The sequence below is a fragment of the Puma concolor genome, chromosome A3, assembly GCF_028749965.1.
Source record: "Puma concolor isolate L17-30 chromosome A3, mPumCon1.1.hap2, whole genome shotgun sequence".
Lineage (NCBI taxonomy): Eukaryota > Metazoa > Chordata > Mammalia > Carnivora > Felidae > Puma > Puma concolor.
Window position 1 is genome coordinate 20,122,342 of NC_141669.1, and position 18,206 is coordinate 20,140,547.

Below are 18,206 nucleotides of genomic sequence, written 5' to 3' on the forward strand. Positions count from 1 at the left end.
GCCCGTGTGGCTCAGTGGTTAAGCATCTGACTTTGTCTCAGGCCATGATCTCATGGTTCATGAGTTTGAGCCCCACATCGAGTGAGCTAGAGCCCTGCTTCCCCGTTCTCTCTCTCTCTGCCTTTCTCTCTCCCTCTCTTTCTGCCCCTCACTCACTTGCACCCTCTCTCTTTAAAAAAAAATTAAAATAGAGAAAAGAACAAAAGGGGAAAGAACAACCATTCATATTAGAATTAAACGCTGCCAACATCATAGCATATTTGCCTCTTTATTTTTTTCAAGAAAAACCATTGTTGGAAAATAAATTAATGAAACATTGTAAGTATTTCAAACACTACAGAAATACAAAGATGAAAGTTCAAAATTTATCCCAAATCCTATCACCCAGCAAAAGCCTTCATCAATATAGATGAATGCCAAGGCAGCCTTCTTCTATACACAGACGTGACTGAGAAGCACAAGTGTTTTTATCAAAATGGGATTACACTATTTTAAAATAAAAAGTATAAAATTTACTTGTATTGAATTCAAAAAAAATTTTAATGTTTATTTATTACTTTGTATTGAATGTAACAAAAGGAAAAAGAAACTGAGGTGAAGTAGAATTATTGAACTTTAAATATGTTTTCTTCATCACAAGAAGTATTTCCTAAAAGACCCCTCTAAGTTAAGAATAGGGATTATTAACAGTAAGTTAACAGGTTAGAATCATGTTTTTCAGTGACATGTTTCAGTTTAGGCAGCACTGACATGACTCCCTCCAACAGAATACAAGGACATCAGTACTTTCTCTCATCGGCCCTACACTACCTCTGGGTTTGTTTATTATTATTATTCTCTTGTCCACGTTTATTAAACCCACCTTCTGTTCTGAAACCATAATGCCTACAGGTGTTTTATATTACTTGTAGACTTACATCGAGCTAACCATTAATCATTTTATTCCTGAACTCTCTACCATATTTCATCAATAACCAAGATGCACATCTGTTTTCATTTTAACATCTGTGAAATCAGGACCCACCTTATAAAAGAGAATGTGAGAACAGCAAAACAACACAAAACAACAGAGTCTGAGAGCCTTTAGAGAAGACCTGGTGTAACAATGCATATTAGAAAATTTGGCCTTAAAGAGATAGCAGCTGAGAACGGATAAAGTCAGGAATGCACAAATGTATTCACACTGAAACTCAACGAAGTTATTTTAATTCAGATGCCAGACAGAGGAAATTAACCTGAAGAAAAATGGTAATTCGCTACCTCAAGGTCTTGCTTTCCTAGGTTGTGGCCTGCAGACCACCTGCATCATTATTCTGAGAGGCCGTTAAAAATGCAGATTCCTGTGCCCACCTCACACCCAGCAAACCAGAATCTTGGTGGGTCCTAAGAATCTGCATTTTCACAAACTTTACAAGTAATTCTTGAATATGCTGGAATTTGAGCTTCACCATGTAGATAACAGGAGGGACGGAATGGGTACCTGTTCTTTTGACTACCCACGAGTATAGCCCTTTCCTCTCCCAGTTGTGGTTCAGATGAGTTCTGCTATGTTCTTAGTGATCCCACTCTGTTGGCCACAGCCAAATGAGCTGGGGAAAGGCACCTGTCCCCACCTGAGCAATCAAAACTTTCCCTAGGATTTTTAAATTTGTATATTAGCTTTGGTCCCTCTCTGGAGGTAAAATTTACAATGTGAGTCTGAGATCTGCTGGCAGCCATGCAGAGGAAGCTAAAAGCTGGAGAGAGACGTAGTAAATTATATAGCTATATTCTGTCCCTGGTTCCAGCCATCTGTAAGGCACAGCATCCTCATAACTGGATTATGTGAATTGATTAATATTCTTTATTATTATTGTTGTTGTTATTATCATTATTTTTTCCTTGACTTGGTTTGAGTTATATCCTCCTGATACACCATGGGACAAGCAGCTTTCCAAAAAAAATTTCAGCCAGAGATAGAATAGTCTGTTGAATAAACCACTACAGTTCTATGGCGTAATATGGTGATTCTCATTTCTTAGATGAATAAATTAGCTACTTACATGAATTCAAAACAACACTGCCTTAAATAGGATAACCTGGCATATCACTGATGAAATCCTATGCCCTGAAGTATAGACAAACCTCACCGCTTTAGTCCACCTCCTTAAAAGCTGCCCGCACAGTCTAATCTTACAAACTTCCTCTTTAGATATATCTATCTCACCTAGTAGAGTTTTTGAGTATCTACTACATACAAGCACTGTGCCAGGCAACTGGAAATGACTTATTCTAATAGCTCCTTCTTCATGGGGCTTATAATCTAGCAGGAGACATGAAACATATATAAATTATAATGACATGTGGCAATTTAAAATAAGTACCATAAATAGCATACAGAAGTTTATTATTTCTGTCATTTGCAACTAAAGAGTCCTAACTGATAAAGAAGGTATTCCAAGGCCTTATGGGAACAGGAGCATTTTACACGTCAAAGAGTCTGATGGAGGGATGAGGGGAAAGGATATTATAGGTGGACAGAATGAATGAATAACTGCACTGAGCTAGGGAAATACAAGGGCAGCGGTGCAGTGTGGATGGAGGGTAAAGTGTGTAAAGGAAGGGAATAAGAGAGGAGGGGGCAGGTTAGGGCAGAATGGTGAGCACCTGAAATTTCACCTTCAGGGAGTGTGCAGTCTACCTTAATTCCATGCTTTGGTGGTATTATTTCCTGCTAATGTAAGCCTATCTCCTCAGGCTCAACCCACCCTTGATTCATCTCGAGATAAATCCCCACTTACTCCTAATTTTCCTTCTCCCAGATCATTTTTGCTAGATACCAATAGGTTATAAAGATCATAAACCAATAAAGGAAATCCTCTGATAGAAAATATTCGACATACTATTTAGACTTTGTGGAAAGAATACCTCAAAATGCTCTATAAACATACCTGCTAATAGGACATGTTTATATAGAAACATGTTTCCTAAAAAGATACATCTGCTAGGTAGGCTTTTTGTTGACTTCCTCATTGTTGTAGACCCTATACCTGTCCCTTGCGAAGGCAAGGCCTGGCAAAAAGAACATGCTCAGTGATGAACAATTGATATGATCACTACATATCTGTAAATGTCTCTTATTCCCATCTTTCCTTCTTCAGAATCTCTATTTCAAGATACATCATTTTTTTTTTTTTTTCAACGTTTATTTATTTTTGGGACAGAGAGAGACAGAGCATGAACAGGGGAGGAGCAGAGAGAGAGGGAGACACAGAATCGGAAACAGGCTCCAGGCTCTGAGCCATCAGCCCAGAGCCTGATGCGGGGCTCGAACTCACAGACCATGAGATCGTGACCTGGCTGAAGTCGGACGCTTAACCGACTGCGCCACCCAGGCGCCCCTCAAGATACATCATTTTAGAAAAATTCTCAAATCTATGTAATTTACAAGCCCAAAGAAACAATGCACTTACTTTGTGACTCCATAGTCAATTCCAATTGTTGCAAGATATTTAGACACAAATCTTTTCTCACAGTAACGTTTTATGATACAGCTCTAAAAAACATAAAAATGCATTCTTTTAGTACATACGCTCTGGAAACATACAAAATAAGCACAGTTCTTTATTATGGTTTCTTCATTCACAATGGGAAAGAAAGCATTTTCAAACAACTGAAACAAATGCTAAAAGTGAGAATTTTAAAGAAAAATTAAATATTCGTCCCTTAAAACCAAATATGTTTTCAGTTTAGTTCTCAGTCCTTGGGCTCTTCTGTTTAGAAGACTTACTCTTATGCTTTCAATGCCACCAAAATGTCTATGTTTAGCCTTGACCTTCTCAAAAGCAGATCAACATCTTCAAATACTATGGCTAGTTTGTACTGAGGTGTCCTGCTGTTCCCTCAAATTCAACATGTCCAAAAATGAGCTAATCTTATACATAAAAACAGTTCATCCTGCTGACATCCTGGTTCTGTCAATAACACCACCATTTTCCCAACCACGGAGGATCAGAATCTTAAAGCCATGTTTGATTCTGAGCCTTTCTAAATCTTTTAAATGTTTCTTGCCTCTTTCCCCTCATTCCAATTCCCATCGACACCACTTTGGTTTAGATCCTCATCATCTACTCCTAGGCAATTGTAGGAAATTTTGTGTTGGTCTTTCTGCCTTCCTTCCCTCCCAACCTCAGTCAATACTACACAGCACTGACATTACTTCCTTAACTCAAAACTCTTCAGTGGCTTCTCACTGCCAAGTTTGAAATCCAAATTCCTTTATCCTTTATTCAAGGTTCCCCATAATCTGGCCCTAATCTGTGTTCCTTGTCTAAACCTTTCTAATATATGCTTTCCATGTCTGCAAAACTCCCAGAGATCTGACTTCCTGACTTTCATCATTACTTTTTCCCTCTACTTGGAATGAGCTTTCTCCCTTCTTTACAAATCTTACTTATCTTTTAAGGCCCAGCCTTACTGGAGCACCAGATTGTAAGAGACCTTGCCTGCCTCTGAACTCTTCTTGCACTTCACATACATGCTAATATATACACACATATTTTACACACACACACACACACACACACACACACACACACACACACCATCAGGCATACATTGCTTTGTATTGTCAATTATCATTTCACATGTGTATACTCCTCTTATCTCTTCAGCTAGAAAGTAAACTACTTGAGGACACACATCAGTATTTTACTTCTTTCTTTTGCTCAGTGCCAATGGAATTTTCTCGGTGCCAGTAATAACAACCCTTAGCACTCGTGAAACTTCTAATTTACTTGGGAGTGCTAGTAATGAAGTTTATTCTGCTCAAATCCTTCCCTGATGAACGTTAACCTAAATTAAACAGGACGGTCAATTTAAAAAGCAGTTAATAAGCTTATTGTGAACTGAAAGAAAAACTTCTTTGGAGTGACTACTGCTAACAGACTACACTTTTAAAAGAATTTTACAGCTTGAGGGACGCCTGGGTGGCTCAGTTGGTTGAGTGGCCGACTTCGGCTCAGGTCATGACCTCACGGTCTGTGAGTTCGAACCCCGCGTCAGGCTCTGTGCTGACAGCTTGGAGCCTGCTTCGGATTCTGTGCCTCCCTCTCTCTGCCCCTCCCCCGCTCATGCCCTGTCTCTGTCAAAAATAAATAAAAATTAAAAAAAAAAAAAAAGCATTTTACAGCTTGAAAGCATTTCACAAATGTTTTCTCTCACAATAGCCTATGAAAATGAATATGGCCTTTTTCTAAATGATTCATGAGATTAAGGGACCTGGCAGTTCTTAACTCCAGTACACTGTTTAAACACTAGTTCTAAGAGGTTAACGAGACACACATTTAAGTAATTGTATTAATAACCACTCCCTATAACACAAAGAGACAGGGTCCTTAAGATCATATAAACCAAGTAACACAGAATTTTTTGTTTTCACTATTTTTCTTAAATATATTTTTAGGCACTTTTGCAGAGCAACTATCTGAGAAGAAATACTCAAAATATGAAAAAGAGGAATGGGGCGGGGCAGTACAAAGAGGAGGGAATCCGCCTTAAAGATATTAAAATACAGTCTGAAACCAATCAAGACAGTATGATATTGGCATAATAGACAAATAGACAAATAGGTCAGTAGAATAGAACAGAGAGCCCAGAAATAGATCCCATTAAAAGAAGAAATTTAAAAGGTGACAGGGGTGATATTTCAAATCAAGGGGAGGTATGCCTGAGCAGTTCAGTTGGTAGAACATCCAACTCTCGATTTCGGCTCAGGTCACAGTCCCAGTGTCCTAGGATCAAGCCCCACATCCAGCCCCATGCTGAGTGTGGAGCCTGGTTGGGATTCTCTCTCTCTCCTTCTGCCCCTCTCCCCTACTTGTGTGTGCGGTCTCTCTCTCTGTCTCTCTCTCTCTCAAATAAAAAAATAAAGTCAAGGGAAAAAGAATGATTTATTTAGTAAAATGCCACTTGCACAAGTTGGGCCCTTAACTTCTCTAAATACAAAAATAAATTCAGATGAACTTCTGATTTCAATATTTAAACATAAAACAAAAATTTCAGAAAAAATGTGCAACATATGTACAACCTTAAGGAAACATTTTCAACCAAGAAAGGAAACACAAGAACCACAAAAGAAAGGACAGGCATACTTGAATATATAGAAATAGTAATAATAATAGCAATTATATGGAGAAATATATATAAAAATATTAAAAGGCAAATAACATACCCAGGCAAATAGTCATTATGCATATGACCAGCAAAAAGTTATTATCTCTGATATCCCTGAACCAGAAAAATTGATAAGATACATCATCCAATAGAATAATGGGTAGGGAGTATAAATTGGGCACTATCCAGAAGAGCAAATCCAAATATCCAGTAAGTATATGAAAAGGTGCTCACCTTCATCTGTAGTCCATGAAATGCAAATTAAAGTAATACTTCTCACTAACCAGACTGGGAGTCATTAAAAGAATGACAATACCTGTGTTGGCAGGACTACGGGAAATAGGGCAACTGCATACTGCTGGTACAATTTCTTGAAGAGCAATTGGCAATAGCTACTAAATAGCTACTCAGCATTCTACCCCTGGGAATCTGTCTATAGAAATTAGAGGACCAGTATTTAAGTGTGTGTGTTGTCAGCACAGAGTCCAACTCGGGGCTCAATCTCACAAACCGTGAGATCATGACCTGAGCCAAAATCAAGAGTTGGATACTTAACCGACTGAGCCACCCTTATGTTTTGAAGGAAAAAAAAAAAAAAAAACCCTATTGTTATTTTAACTAGAACTGAATTGTAGGTTATTTTAAAGAACTGACATCTCTAAAATGTCGAGTGATCCTAATTAAGGGGAAAGTATATCTTTCCATTTGCCTGAGCAATTTTATGTCCCTTTGTAGAGTTTGACATTTTTCTTCATATAGGTCTTACCTGTTTGTTCTTAAGTTTAAACCTAGGCACTTTATTTTGGCTGTTATTGTAAATTCAAATAGTTTTTCAATTTAACATTAAAACATATAATTTGATGGGGCGCCTGAGTGGCTCAGTCGGTTGAGCGTCAGACTTCGGCTCAGATCATGATCTCGTGGTCTGTGAGTTCGAGCCCCACATCGGGCTCTGTGCTGACAGCTCAGAGCCTGGAGCCTGTTTCAGATTCTGTGTCTCCCTCTCTCTCTGCCTGCTTGTTTGCTCACTCTTTCTCTCTCTCTCTCTCTCTCAAAAATAAAACATTAAAGATTTTTTTTTATTTTTTAATGTTTTATTTATTTTTGACAGAGAGAGAGAGACAGAGCATGAGCGGGGGAGGGGCAGAGAGAGAGGGAGACACAGAATTCGAAGCAGGCTCCAGGCTCTGAGCTGTCAGCACAGAGCCCCATGCGGGGCTCGAACTCACAGACCGTGAGATCAAGACCTGAGCTGAAGTCAGACGCTCAACTGACTGAGCCACCCAGGCGCCCCAAAAAAGATTTTAAAAAACATATAATTTGATATAGGAAAGCTATTAATTTCTGTATATTAATTTTTCCTTATTGAATTTTCTTATTCTTTCTAAAAGCTTTTCAAGTTAATTTTCTTTGGGTTTCCAGATAAATAATCATATCATTAGCAAATAACAATAATTTTGCCTTCTCCTTTCCAGTTATTTTATACTTTATTTCTTTCTCTTGTCTAATCACATTGGCCAATAAATCTAGGGCAAGGTTAAATAAATGTGATACTCGTCATTTTGGGCTATTTTTAATGTTGGACCATTCAGCATAGGAAACTTACAGAAATGATGCATGCTTACTTGGCCAGATTATTATTAAGCCTTTTAGAGGCTGTATTCTTTTCTTTTTAATGCCTGGCACATAGTTGATGTTCAACAAATGTTGACTTTTCAGTGACTGCTATGTTAATACTTACATACATATATGCAAATACATAAATAGTACAGGATAATGCTAAATGGAAAGAAAAGGCACTAATAAACATTTACTGAACATCAACTATGTGTAGGGCACTGGTCTAAACACTTCCATTAACGGCTCTTTTGGGATACAGATCCTACTGGAGTTGATTTTGACAGCATACAATGATAGAGAACTGCAGTAGACTGTGAGGACCCAAGTTCCAATCTGGTCTCTGCCATTGATTTGATGACCTTGGGAGGTTCTTAACCAACAGCTTCCACTTACCCAGAAGGGGAGAGGAGACAATTTAGGTGAAGAGGAGGCAGTTTAAAATTCACTTGGGGGACGGCCTCGGGTCTCTTTCTCATCCTCCTTCCGCCCCCCTCCACACACACACTAGGGGAGAGCTTTATACCCAGTACATCCAGAAGAAAGGCAGTAGAACTACGGCTTTAGAGAAAATGAATATAATGAAACTACCAGAAATAAAAACAAAACCAACACACAAAACAAAATAATGCAGGCTCCTTGACATCCACGGCACTTCCCCCGTGAAAAATGTATCAGCTACGCTCTTGCAATGTAGATTCTGGGCTCCGTATCTGCAGAGCAACATTTTACAAGCTCCAATCCTCACATGCACCCCAGTAAGTTCCCTTAGGCTCCCAAGCACTGCTGGGGTAACTAAACTTTTATTCTCTTAAGGACCTCTTAAGTCCTGGACAGGTCACCTAGAACGAAGATAGGCAGACGATCTTAGATAAGGACCTAGGCCCCTTTAATCTTTTTGGGATACATTCAAGGGTTAGCGGCCATATGAGACACCTTCTTATGGAGAGTGACGTCGGTGGGGGGGGGGGGGGCAAGCGAAAGGTCAAAAAGGTCACGAGAGTTTTCCTCACCCAGGCGCATCCCCTAGGAGGAGACCTGGGCCTGCTCAGGGGCGGGGAGGAGGCTGGGCCCCGGGCTGTTGAGTGGCCGCCCTCCCAGCCAATCGGCAGGTCGTCCCGCCGCGCTGAGGTCCCGCCCCTCCCAGCGCGGTACTCACTTTTCCCACCTCAGCGTTGCCCATGGAGATGACTTTGATGCGCAGGGACTTGCCGGGCTCCTTCCGCTTCGGCATGTTAGCCTCCATTGCCCTCGCTCTCTCGGGGCCACCCGCCTCGGTATCTCCTTGTTCACCAGGCTGGCCCGTCCCTCAGGCCTCCTCGTCCAATGGCGGAACCGCTGCTATCGTCACCGCCCCAGCTCCGCGGCTCGCCATCCCCGCCGCTGCCTAGCAGCGGGCGCGGGCGGTTGGGAGCTCTGGGAACTGGGGGTGGGAGAAGAGAGTCTCGCGATGCTAGAAAGGGGCGGTGTGACGTCATCACCGGGCTCTAGAGGCGAGGTTTTGATTACCTGTTCCCAGGAGTCGCGCCCACGCGCGGCGCTGAGTCCCTCGGCAGGAAGTCAGGCTGGGTTTACCCTGAGAGCGCGGTTGGTTTTCAGGGGCGCCAGGACAGCGGCATCTGTTAACGTTTGCAGCCGAGTGGTAGAAATGTATTGGCAGTTTGGGGCAGATCCTCAGGCTTGGAGTATTGAGAATGGTGGGTCCAGGCCCAGTCCCGCTAAAAATTCGAAGTAGACCATAGGGGTGTTATTTTCTGAATTCTCCCGTCCCGTATAAGCCCGTCTACACTACTAGTCCCCCACCGCATACTATGTTTCTCTTGCTCGGGCTCGTAGAGAGACAAGTCAGGAGCCGGGAGAAGTCGGGAAGTTGGGGCTCAGGTTTTGGAAGAGGGGCGTTAGGCAAAATCTGAAACCCGTTGCTATCGTAAAAAAAAAAAAAGGTTGTCCATTTGGTAGTCTGGGTTTTATTTTAGTCATTGCTCTTTTATTCCAGAGTTCTCTGTCGGAAGAAAGCTCAAACAAGATGTTTCTTACACTCTTCCAGTTCTAGGATGGTCTGTGTGATTGTACCTATATGCTCCTTCATTTTTCCTTTCCCTCCCATTCACAGACTTAACCCCATCATCTGTGCACACCTTCCCTGATAATATGACAGTAGAATAATAATAAATCCTAAGAACCACTTTTCTAGTCTCATTCCAGAGGATGAGAAAAACATCTGCTTGGTTAAAAAAACAGCATAAAATGTATGAGAGGAACAGGGATTTTTTAAGTCATTATCTTGGGTTACAGAAGATAAATAGAACTTGACATGTGATTATTTAGTGCCCTGAAAAAGAATGGCTGCCAATTTCTGAGTAAATTACAAGGTCAAAAGTAGCATTATTTCTGTTCTCAGATAGATTTAAGCATCATAAAAGAAATACATTGTAGGAAGACAGTGAATAAAGCCTCAAAATTTCTTAGCTATCATAAGTCAGATTTTCAAACATTTTATTTCTTTTAATTCAAAAAAAAATTTTTTTATGTTTATTTATTTTTGAAGGAGAGAGAGGCAGAGCATGAGCAGAGGAAGAGCAGAGAGAGAGGGAGACACAGAATCTGAAGCAGGCTCTGAGCTGTTGGCACAGAGCCCAACGCGGGGCTTGCACCCACAAACTGTGAGATCATGACCTGAGCTGAAGTCCGTCGCTTAACCAACTGAGCCACCCAGGTGCCCCTCAAATATTTTATTTTTAAGTGATTAAAAAAAATTTTTTTTAATTTTATTTTTGAGAGAGAGAGAGATAGAATGTGAGTGTGGGAGGTGCAGTGAGAGAGGGAGACACAGAATCTGAAGCACACTCCAGGCTCTGAGCTGTCAGCACAGAGCCCATCCTGGGGGGTGAACTCAGGAGCTGTGAGATCATGACCTGTGCCAAAGTTCCACACCTAAGCCTAACCAGCTGAGCCACTCAGGTGGCCCAAAACAAATTATTTTTAAGAAAGAAGCTTACTCTGAGTTGTATTTATAATCAACCAGAAAACTTCATTTAATGAAACTTCTAGGATTTTTTACAACCATGAAATAGAAGTCCTGGTTAGAAATTTGATAAAGTTCAAAATAATTGGATTTATACTCATTTTTCACAAATCTAGAAGGTGATCTCTCAGCATAATTTAATAAATCAATACACATCTATTTCTTTGCTAGTTCACCGTGGGCTCTGTAATAGAACTGGTGTTGTGAAAGAATAACTGTAAAATGTCAAATTTTCAATTATTAAAAGACTGATTAGATACGATACTATTAGGCATATGGGCAGTAAAATTTGCCAAAGATTAAAATTTATTACCATTTTTTTCATATTGATGTTCCTGAGGTTCGAAAACATAATAAACATATTTTCTACTGGGTGTGTTAAATTAGTGTGGAATCAAAAAACAAAGTTAGCTCTCTTTTCCAGTCTTTAATACAAAAAGAAAAAAGAAATGGGATTAGCTGTGTATAGCGTGAACTTGGAAAGTGGGGGTTAGAAACATGAGCTCTGCAGTTGGCCCTGGGTAAAGTTTATTTATTTTGAGAGACAGAGTGTGTTAGCAGGGAAGGGGAAGAGAGGGAGGGAAAAAGAGAATCCCAAGCAGGCTCTGTGCTGTAAGGAGCACGGAGCTCAATCTCACAAACCCATGAGATCGAGACCTGAGCTGAAATCAAGAGTCTGACACTTAACCGACTGAGCCACCCAGGCACCCCCAGGTTTTTTTATTTTTGTGTATTAAAGATTTCACATATTTTAAAGGTGTATATTTAAAGTAAATTATGAAATATGTTGGGCATAAAATGTATAAAGAGTAATATAATGAATACCTATGTATCCACCATACAGCTTAACAATATCACTGATTGCTATACTGTATCCTTTCCCAATACATCCTCCCTCTTTATAAAAGCTTGCAACTGTCTGAATTGGTGCTTTTAATTTCCAGGCATTTAAAAATTGCTTCACTGCATATGTATATGCACCTTAAAATGTAGTATTGTGTTGCATTTTTAAAAATCTTTTATGTTGAAGTAATTTCACTCAGAAAAGCTTTAGGAATAGCAAAAAAATAAAATCTTGTATACCCTTTATCTAGATTCATCAGTTGTTAACATTTACTATATCAACCGTGCCCACTGTCTGTATATTCATATATATACACATGTTTTTCTGAATAATTTGAGATTAATTTACAGGCATGTTTCTTTATCCATAAATACTTCAATGTGTATTTCCTAAAAGCAAGGACTTTCTCTTATGTAGTCATACTGTATTTATCAAAATCAGAAAATGTAACAGTGTAACAGTAACACTGTTATCTAATCCTGTGGTTCTCAAACTGTGCACTGGGGTGCCACACAGCCTCACAGGGTTATCCAAGGGGATACCTGTGGGATAATTTACATTCTAAGGTTTCAAGGCAAACAAAATGAAATCTAAGACTAAGCAAAACTACTAGCTCGAGGTTGTTTACAATTTCAACAATAGGTGGCACCATATTCCTTGGATATATCATATATTTAGGAAGCTGGATTTTTCCATGGTTGTGATAAAAAAGCAAGTACAGCACAAAAATCAATGTGAAACAGGAAATGAGGGTGCTCTTGTCCAATCTGATTCTAAGGTTTGAGAAGTTGTACAGTGTCCAACAGGTGCACAAATCCCATTAGTAATTGTGGTTAAGATGAAATAAAACTTTCAATTTATGTGTATTATTTTTTTCAAATGGCAGCTAAATTGTTAGTGCATAAATATTTAATAAGTTGTTTGAACCTGGATATTTCTCTTGACCAAGGAACACTATGAAAAAAATTACTGTGATACTAAGGGTGCCTTGAACCGAGAACATTTGGGAAACTGGGATCAAAACCACAGTTCATATTCAAATTTCACCATTTGTACCAGTGAAATCCATTATAGCTCTGTTCCCCTGTTCCCCAGTCTGGAGGCTAATCCAGCATCATTTAGTTGTGATGTATCTTTATTCTTCTCTTACCTAGTATCGTTCCTCAGCTTGTATCTTCCAAAATGACAGTTATTTTTGCAATATCCTTCAGTTTGTGTTTGTCTGGTATACTCTTATGATTAGATTTAGTAAGGTTTGGCTGACATACCACAGGAAAGACATTATGTAGTTTTAAGGTTATCATATTAGAAAATGGTGATGTCAATTTGTTCCACTTATTAATAATGTTAACTTTAGTTAAGGTGTAGTGTTAACTAGGTTAATCCACAATAAAGTTACTTTTTTCCATTTATAATAAGTAACTATAAGGGGCACTTTGAAATTATATAGATATTCTTTCTCCACTGGACTTTCACAAATTTTCAGAGTTCAACAAGGATTCATGACTGAAGAGATTTTTATGATGATGAATGCAAAATGGTGGTTTTTTTTTTAACTCCATCATTCCTCCTACATTTATTAATTGGTAGTCTAAGGGAAAGCTTTCCTTTCTCATTCATTCATTTATTAATTTATATCAGGATGCACTCATATATACTTATTTTACTCAATGAATATTCTGTTAATACTATTTATTTTGATGCTAAAGCTGACTCTTATGTCTTTTTGATATGTTCCTACCATTTTGTTTTGAGTATTTCCTTGTTTCCTGGCACAGCAATGAGCCCTAGATCCCTAGGTCCTTTTAGTGGAGAATGGTATTTAGAAACCAAGATCTGGATGCTAGGTGTGTTCATTGATCCGGGTGCCCTTGCTTTGGGCCCTTTCAGTTGACTAAGCCAAAATATGTATACATGTATATGTGTATATACATGTACATATGTGTGTATATATATACACATACATACATATGTGTATGTATATGTATACATATACATATATGTACATGCATTTAAATTCATATGTTAAAGCATAGTTCCACTGATATCCCCAATGCATGTTAGCATAACAATTCATTCTAGTCTTCCCCCTTTCCATATTTATAACTCTCTACTTTGACAGTGAGAAATCTGGCTCTTGTTACCTTCAATATATTTGTCCAACCCACAGTACACAGGAAGTAGTTTCAGAATTGCTAATCCATACCATTTCAAAAAATAGAAACATTTCAAACTAGAATTCCATATTTGTTTATAGCCATCTTTGTCTTAAACTGACAAACACAGTGTTTCATTTAGTTTCATATAGTATAAGTATTATGTTCAAAAGTTAATTGGGTTAATCCTTTTTTCCCCTCTTTAGTTTGGTTAGAGTTTTCATTTGAAATGCAGTTAAGTTCATTTATTTCTGTTTGTCCTTTAGTTTTTTCCCCTTTGTTACTGCTGACTTTACTAATCTTTTTGAACAGATAAAACATTAATGTAGTTTCAAAAGTCAAAATGATACAAATTGGTGTACTCAGAAAAGTGTTACTTTCACCCGCATCCCAATCCTCTTCCCTCTTCCCACCTACCTTCTGGGGGCCACCAATCACTCTAGAATCTGTTTTATTCTTTCTTATGTTTCTTTTTATAAAAAGTAAGCAGTTACATGTATATATTCGTATTCATCCTTTCTTACACAAAAGTGTGTGTGTTCTTTGAACTTTTTTTTTCACTTAACAATATACCCTAGAAAGCACCCCATAGTAGTTCACAAAGATCATGCTCATTCTTTTTTATAGCTACACAGTACAATACTTCATTGTGCAGATATGCCATGTTTTTTTCAATAAATATATTTATGAACATTTATGTATTTTCCATATTGTTGGGGGTATGTCTTTAGAGTAAATTTCTGAAAAAAAAAAAAAACAGAATTGCTGGGTCAAAGGTAAATGCATAGTTAGTTTTGTTATATATTACCAAATTCTGTAAGATAACGTTTTGAGAAATTTTGCATCAATATTCTTTTTTTTTAATATATGAAATTTATTGTCAAATTGGTTTCCATACAACACCCAGTGCTCATCTCAAAAGATGCCCTCTTCAATGCCCATCACCTCCCCTCCCCTCCCTCCCATCAACGCTCAGTTTGTTCTCAGTTTTTAAGAGTCTCTTATACTTTGGCTCTCTCCCACTCTAACCTCTCTCTCTCCTTTTTTTTTTCCTTCCCCTCCCCCATGGGTTTCTCTTAAGTTTCTCAGGATCCACATAAGAGTAAACACATATGGTATCTGTCTTTTCTCTGCATGGCTTATTTCACTTAGCATCACGCTCTCCAGTTCCATCCACGTTGCTACAAAGGGCCGTATTTCATTCTTTCTCATTGCCACGTAGTACTCCATTGTGTATATAAACCACAATTTCTTTATCCATTCATCAGTTGATGGAAATTTAGGCTTTTTCCACAATTTGGCTATTGTTGAGAGTGCTGCTAGAAACATTGGGGTACAGTGCCCCTATGCATCAGTACTCCTGTATCCCTTGGGTAAATTCCTAGCAGTGCTACTGCTGGGTCCTAGGGTAGGTCTATTTTTAATTTTTTGAGGAACCTCCACACTGTTTTCCAGAGCGGCTGCAACAGTTTGCATTCCCACCAACAGTGCAAGAGGGTTCCCGTTTCTCCACATCCTCGCCAGCATCTATAGTCTCCTGATTTGTTCATTTTGGCCACTCTGACTGGCGTGAGGTGATATCCGAGTGTGGTTTTGATTTGTATTTCCCTGATGAGGAGCGACATTGAGCATCTTTTCATGTGCCTGTTGGCCATCTGGATGTCTTCTTTAGAGAAGTGTCTATTCATGTTTTCTGCCCATTTCTTCACTGGATTATTTGTTTTTCGGGTGTGGAGTTTGGTGAGCTCTTTAAAGATTTTGGATACTAGCCTTTTGTCCGATATGTCATTTGCAAATATATTTTCCCATTCCGTTGGTTGCCTTTTAGTTTTGTTGATTGTTTCCTTTGCTGTGCAGAAGCTTTTTATCTCCATGAGGTCCCAATAGTTCATTTTTGCTTTTAATTCCCTTGCCTTTGGGGATGTGTCAAGTAAGAAATTGCTGCGTCTAAGGTCAGAGAGGTTTTTTCCTGCTTTCTCCTCTAGTGTTTTGATGGTTTCCTGTCTCACATTCAGATCCTTTATCCATTTTGAGTTTATTTTTGTGAATGGTGTAAGAAAGTGGTCTAGTTTCATTTTTCTGCATGTTGCTGTCCAGTTCTCCCAGCACCATTTGTTAAAGAGACTGTCCTTTTTCCATTGGATATTCTTTCCTGCTTTGTCAAAGATTAGTTGGCCATACGTTTGTGGGTCTAGTTCTGGGGTTTCTATTCTATTCCATTGATCTATTCAATATTCTTAATTAAAATTGGAATTAAATAATATTCTTAAATAATATAATAATGAATTAAGTAATTTTGTGCTACCTTAGCTGGTTTAAATATTCATGTCATACTTGCTTCATAAAAAACATTTGGAAATTTTGTCTCATTTTCCATGCTCTGGAATAATTTATGTGACAGAATTCATACACTTGCAATAGTAGAGAGAATAATGTAATCAGCGCTCCATGTATTCGTTTCCCAGCTTCAGCTACAGCAACAATATCAGTTGTTTTTAAGAAAGGGAGATTATCCTTCATGGGCCAGACCTAATCAAGTGAGTCCTTAAATGGACTGGCTTCTTCTGGCAAGAGATATTCAAAAGAGTGAGAGGGATTCAACACGAGGGAGGTTCTCCATTGCTGGCTTTGAAGACGGAAGGTGCCACACAGCAAGGACCTAAGCGTGGCCTCTCAGAGCTGAGAGTGACCCCTGGCCAACAGCTAGCAAAAACATGGGCACCTCAATCCTAGGTAACTGAATTCAGCCAAAACCTGCATGAGATGGGAAAGAGCTCCTGAGCCCCAGATGAGAACATAGCTCTCTGATATCTTTTTTTTTTTTATTTTTTTTTAACATTTATTTATTTTTGAGACAGAGAGAGACAGAGCACAAACGGGGGAGGGTCAGAGAGAGAGGGAGACACAGAATCCGAAACAGGCCCCAGGCTCTGAGCTGTCAGCACAGAGCCCGACGCGGGGCTCGAACTCACGGACCGTGAGATCATGACCTGAGCCGAAGTCGGACGCCCAACCGACTGAGCCACCCGGGCGCCCCTCTGATATCTTGATGTGAGATTTCTGGCCTACGGAACCTAGCTATTCCATGCCTGGAACTGTGAGATGTTACATGCCTGTTGTTTGAAGCTGTTAAATGTGTGGCAATTTGTTATATGGCAATAGAAAACTAATAATGAAAAATGAAACACTTTTATCTCCAGATTCCATTTCTTGAGAAGTTCTGCTCTGGTACGGCAACACAAGTCCTTATAGACCAACACTCCCACTGATAACTATAAACTCTGGGGAAAATGCAAAACAACTATCTGGAGCTTCTGAAGAGTAATAAAAATCAGATAGATGGTTGAGGGGGGAGGTAACAACCTTGGAAAAATGACTGGCATGGGATGAGTTTCTCCTGAGCGATGTAAGGACCTGAGAACACACCAACTCTGATTGGCCCTTTCTGTCTTACCCATTAGTGTATAGGATTTTAGTTCTGAGCCTGCACTAGACCGTATCAAAGGACGTGGATATTAGGATACTACAAAGACTTCTACACGCTCATTCTACTACCATCCTGAGGACCGTGTGGCAGTTTGCATTTTCCAAATATGACTGAAACACTATCTACCATCCCATAGGATTTTTTTTTTTTTACTTTGGTAAAATTAAAATATACATAGAATTTACCATTCTCCCCATTTTTATGTGTACAGTTTGGTGGCATTAAGTATGTTCACACTGTCGTACAACCATTAGCACCATCCATCTCCAGAACCTTTTCATCTTCTCAAACTGAAACTCTGTACCCATTCTAATTCCCCATCTTTCCTCCCCCTAGCTCACGGCAACTGCCATTTCACTTCTGTCTCTGTGTCTCATATGAGTGGAATCATACAGCTGTTTGTCCTCTTGTGACTGGCTTATTTCACTTAGCATGATGACTTCAAGGTTCCCACATGACATTCTTAACAATGGGACTGACATTCTTCCCCTTGATGGGGGTGGGAGGTCTATGTTCCCTCTCCCTTGAACCTGGGCAGTCCTGGAACTGGTGTAAGTGACATTATGACGCTTTGAAAACTAATACAAGATGATGCACATTCTAATTTTCTTGGAATGTTCACATTTCGAATTGAGACATCAACTGTAAAGAAGCCCCAGCAGTTCATAGAGAGGCCCGCATAGAGAGGAGCAGAGGCCCTCCACACCCACCCACAAGCACAGCTGAGTTCCCATATGCCAACCAGCACCAACTTGCCAGCCATGGGATTGAGCCATCTTGAAAGTGCCAAGGCAATGAAACAAGGATGCCGGCAAGAAGTGGAATGTAGCAATTAAGAAATATATAGCAGGTGATACTCAGTAATATAGACAGGTAGAAAATTGCCAATCATCCCCTGAAGGAATCTGAGCTCAGAGCAAGGTG

At 39.4% G+C, this 18,206-nt stretch overlaps 1 protein-coding gene across 2 annotated transcripts in view; it reads right to left on the reverse strand.

The window, feature by feature from the left end:
- The window catches only part of DNAJC27 (DnaJ heat shock protein family (Hsp40) member C27), a 33,037-nt gene extending 23,832 nt beyond the window's left edge, over positions 1 to 9,205 (reverse strand). Inside the window, exons 1-2 of one of the 2 annotated variants that reach the window (XM_086700137.1) lie at positions 8,939 to 9,205; positions 3,453 to 3,535 (exon numbers count right to left, since the gene is read on the reverse strand). In XM_086700137.1, coding sequence (XP_086556263.1) covers positions 3,453 to 3,535; positions 8,939 to 9,016 — 161 coding nt within the window. In that variant the 5' untranslated portion in view covers positions 9,017 to 9,205. Of the gene's footprint in view, positions 1 to 3,452; positions 3,536 to 8,929 lie in introns of both variants that reach the window. The other variant, XM_086700136.1, reaches the window with a different exon arrangement.
- Positions 9,206 to 18,206: the final 9,001 nt, after the last annotated feature.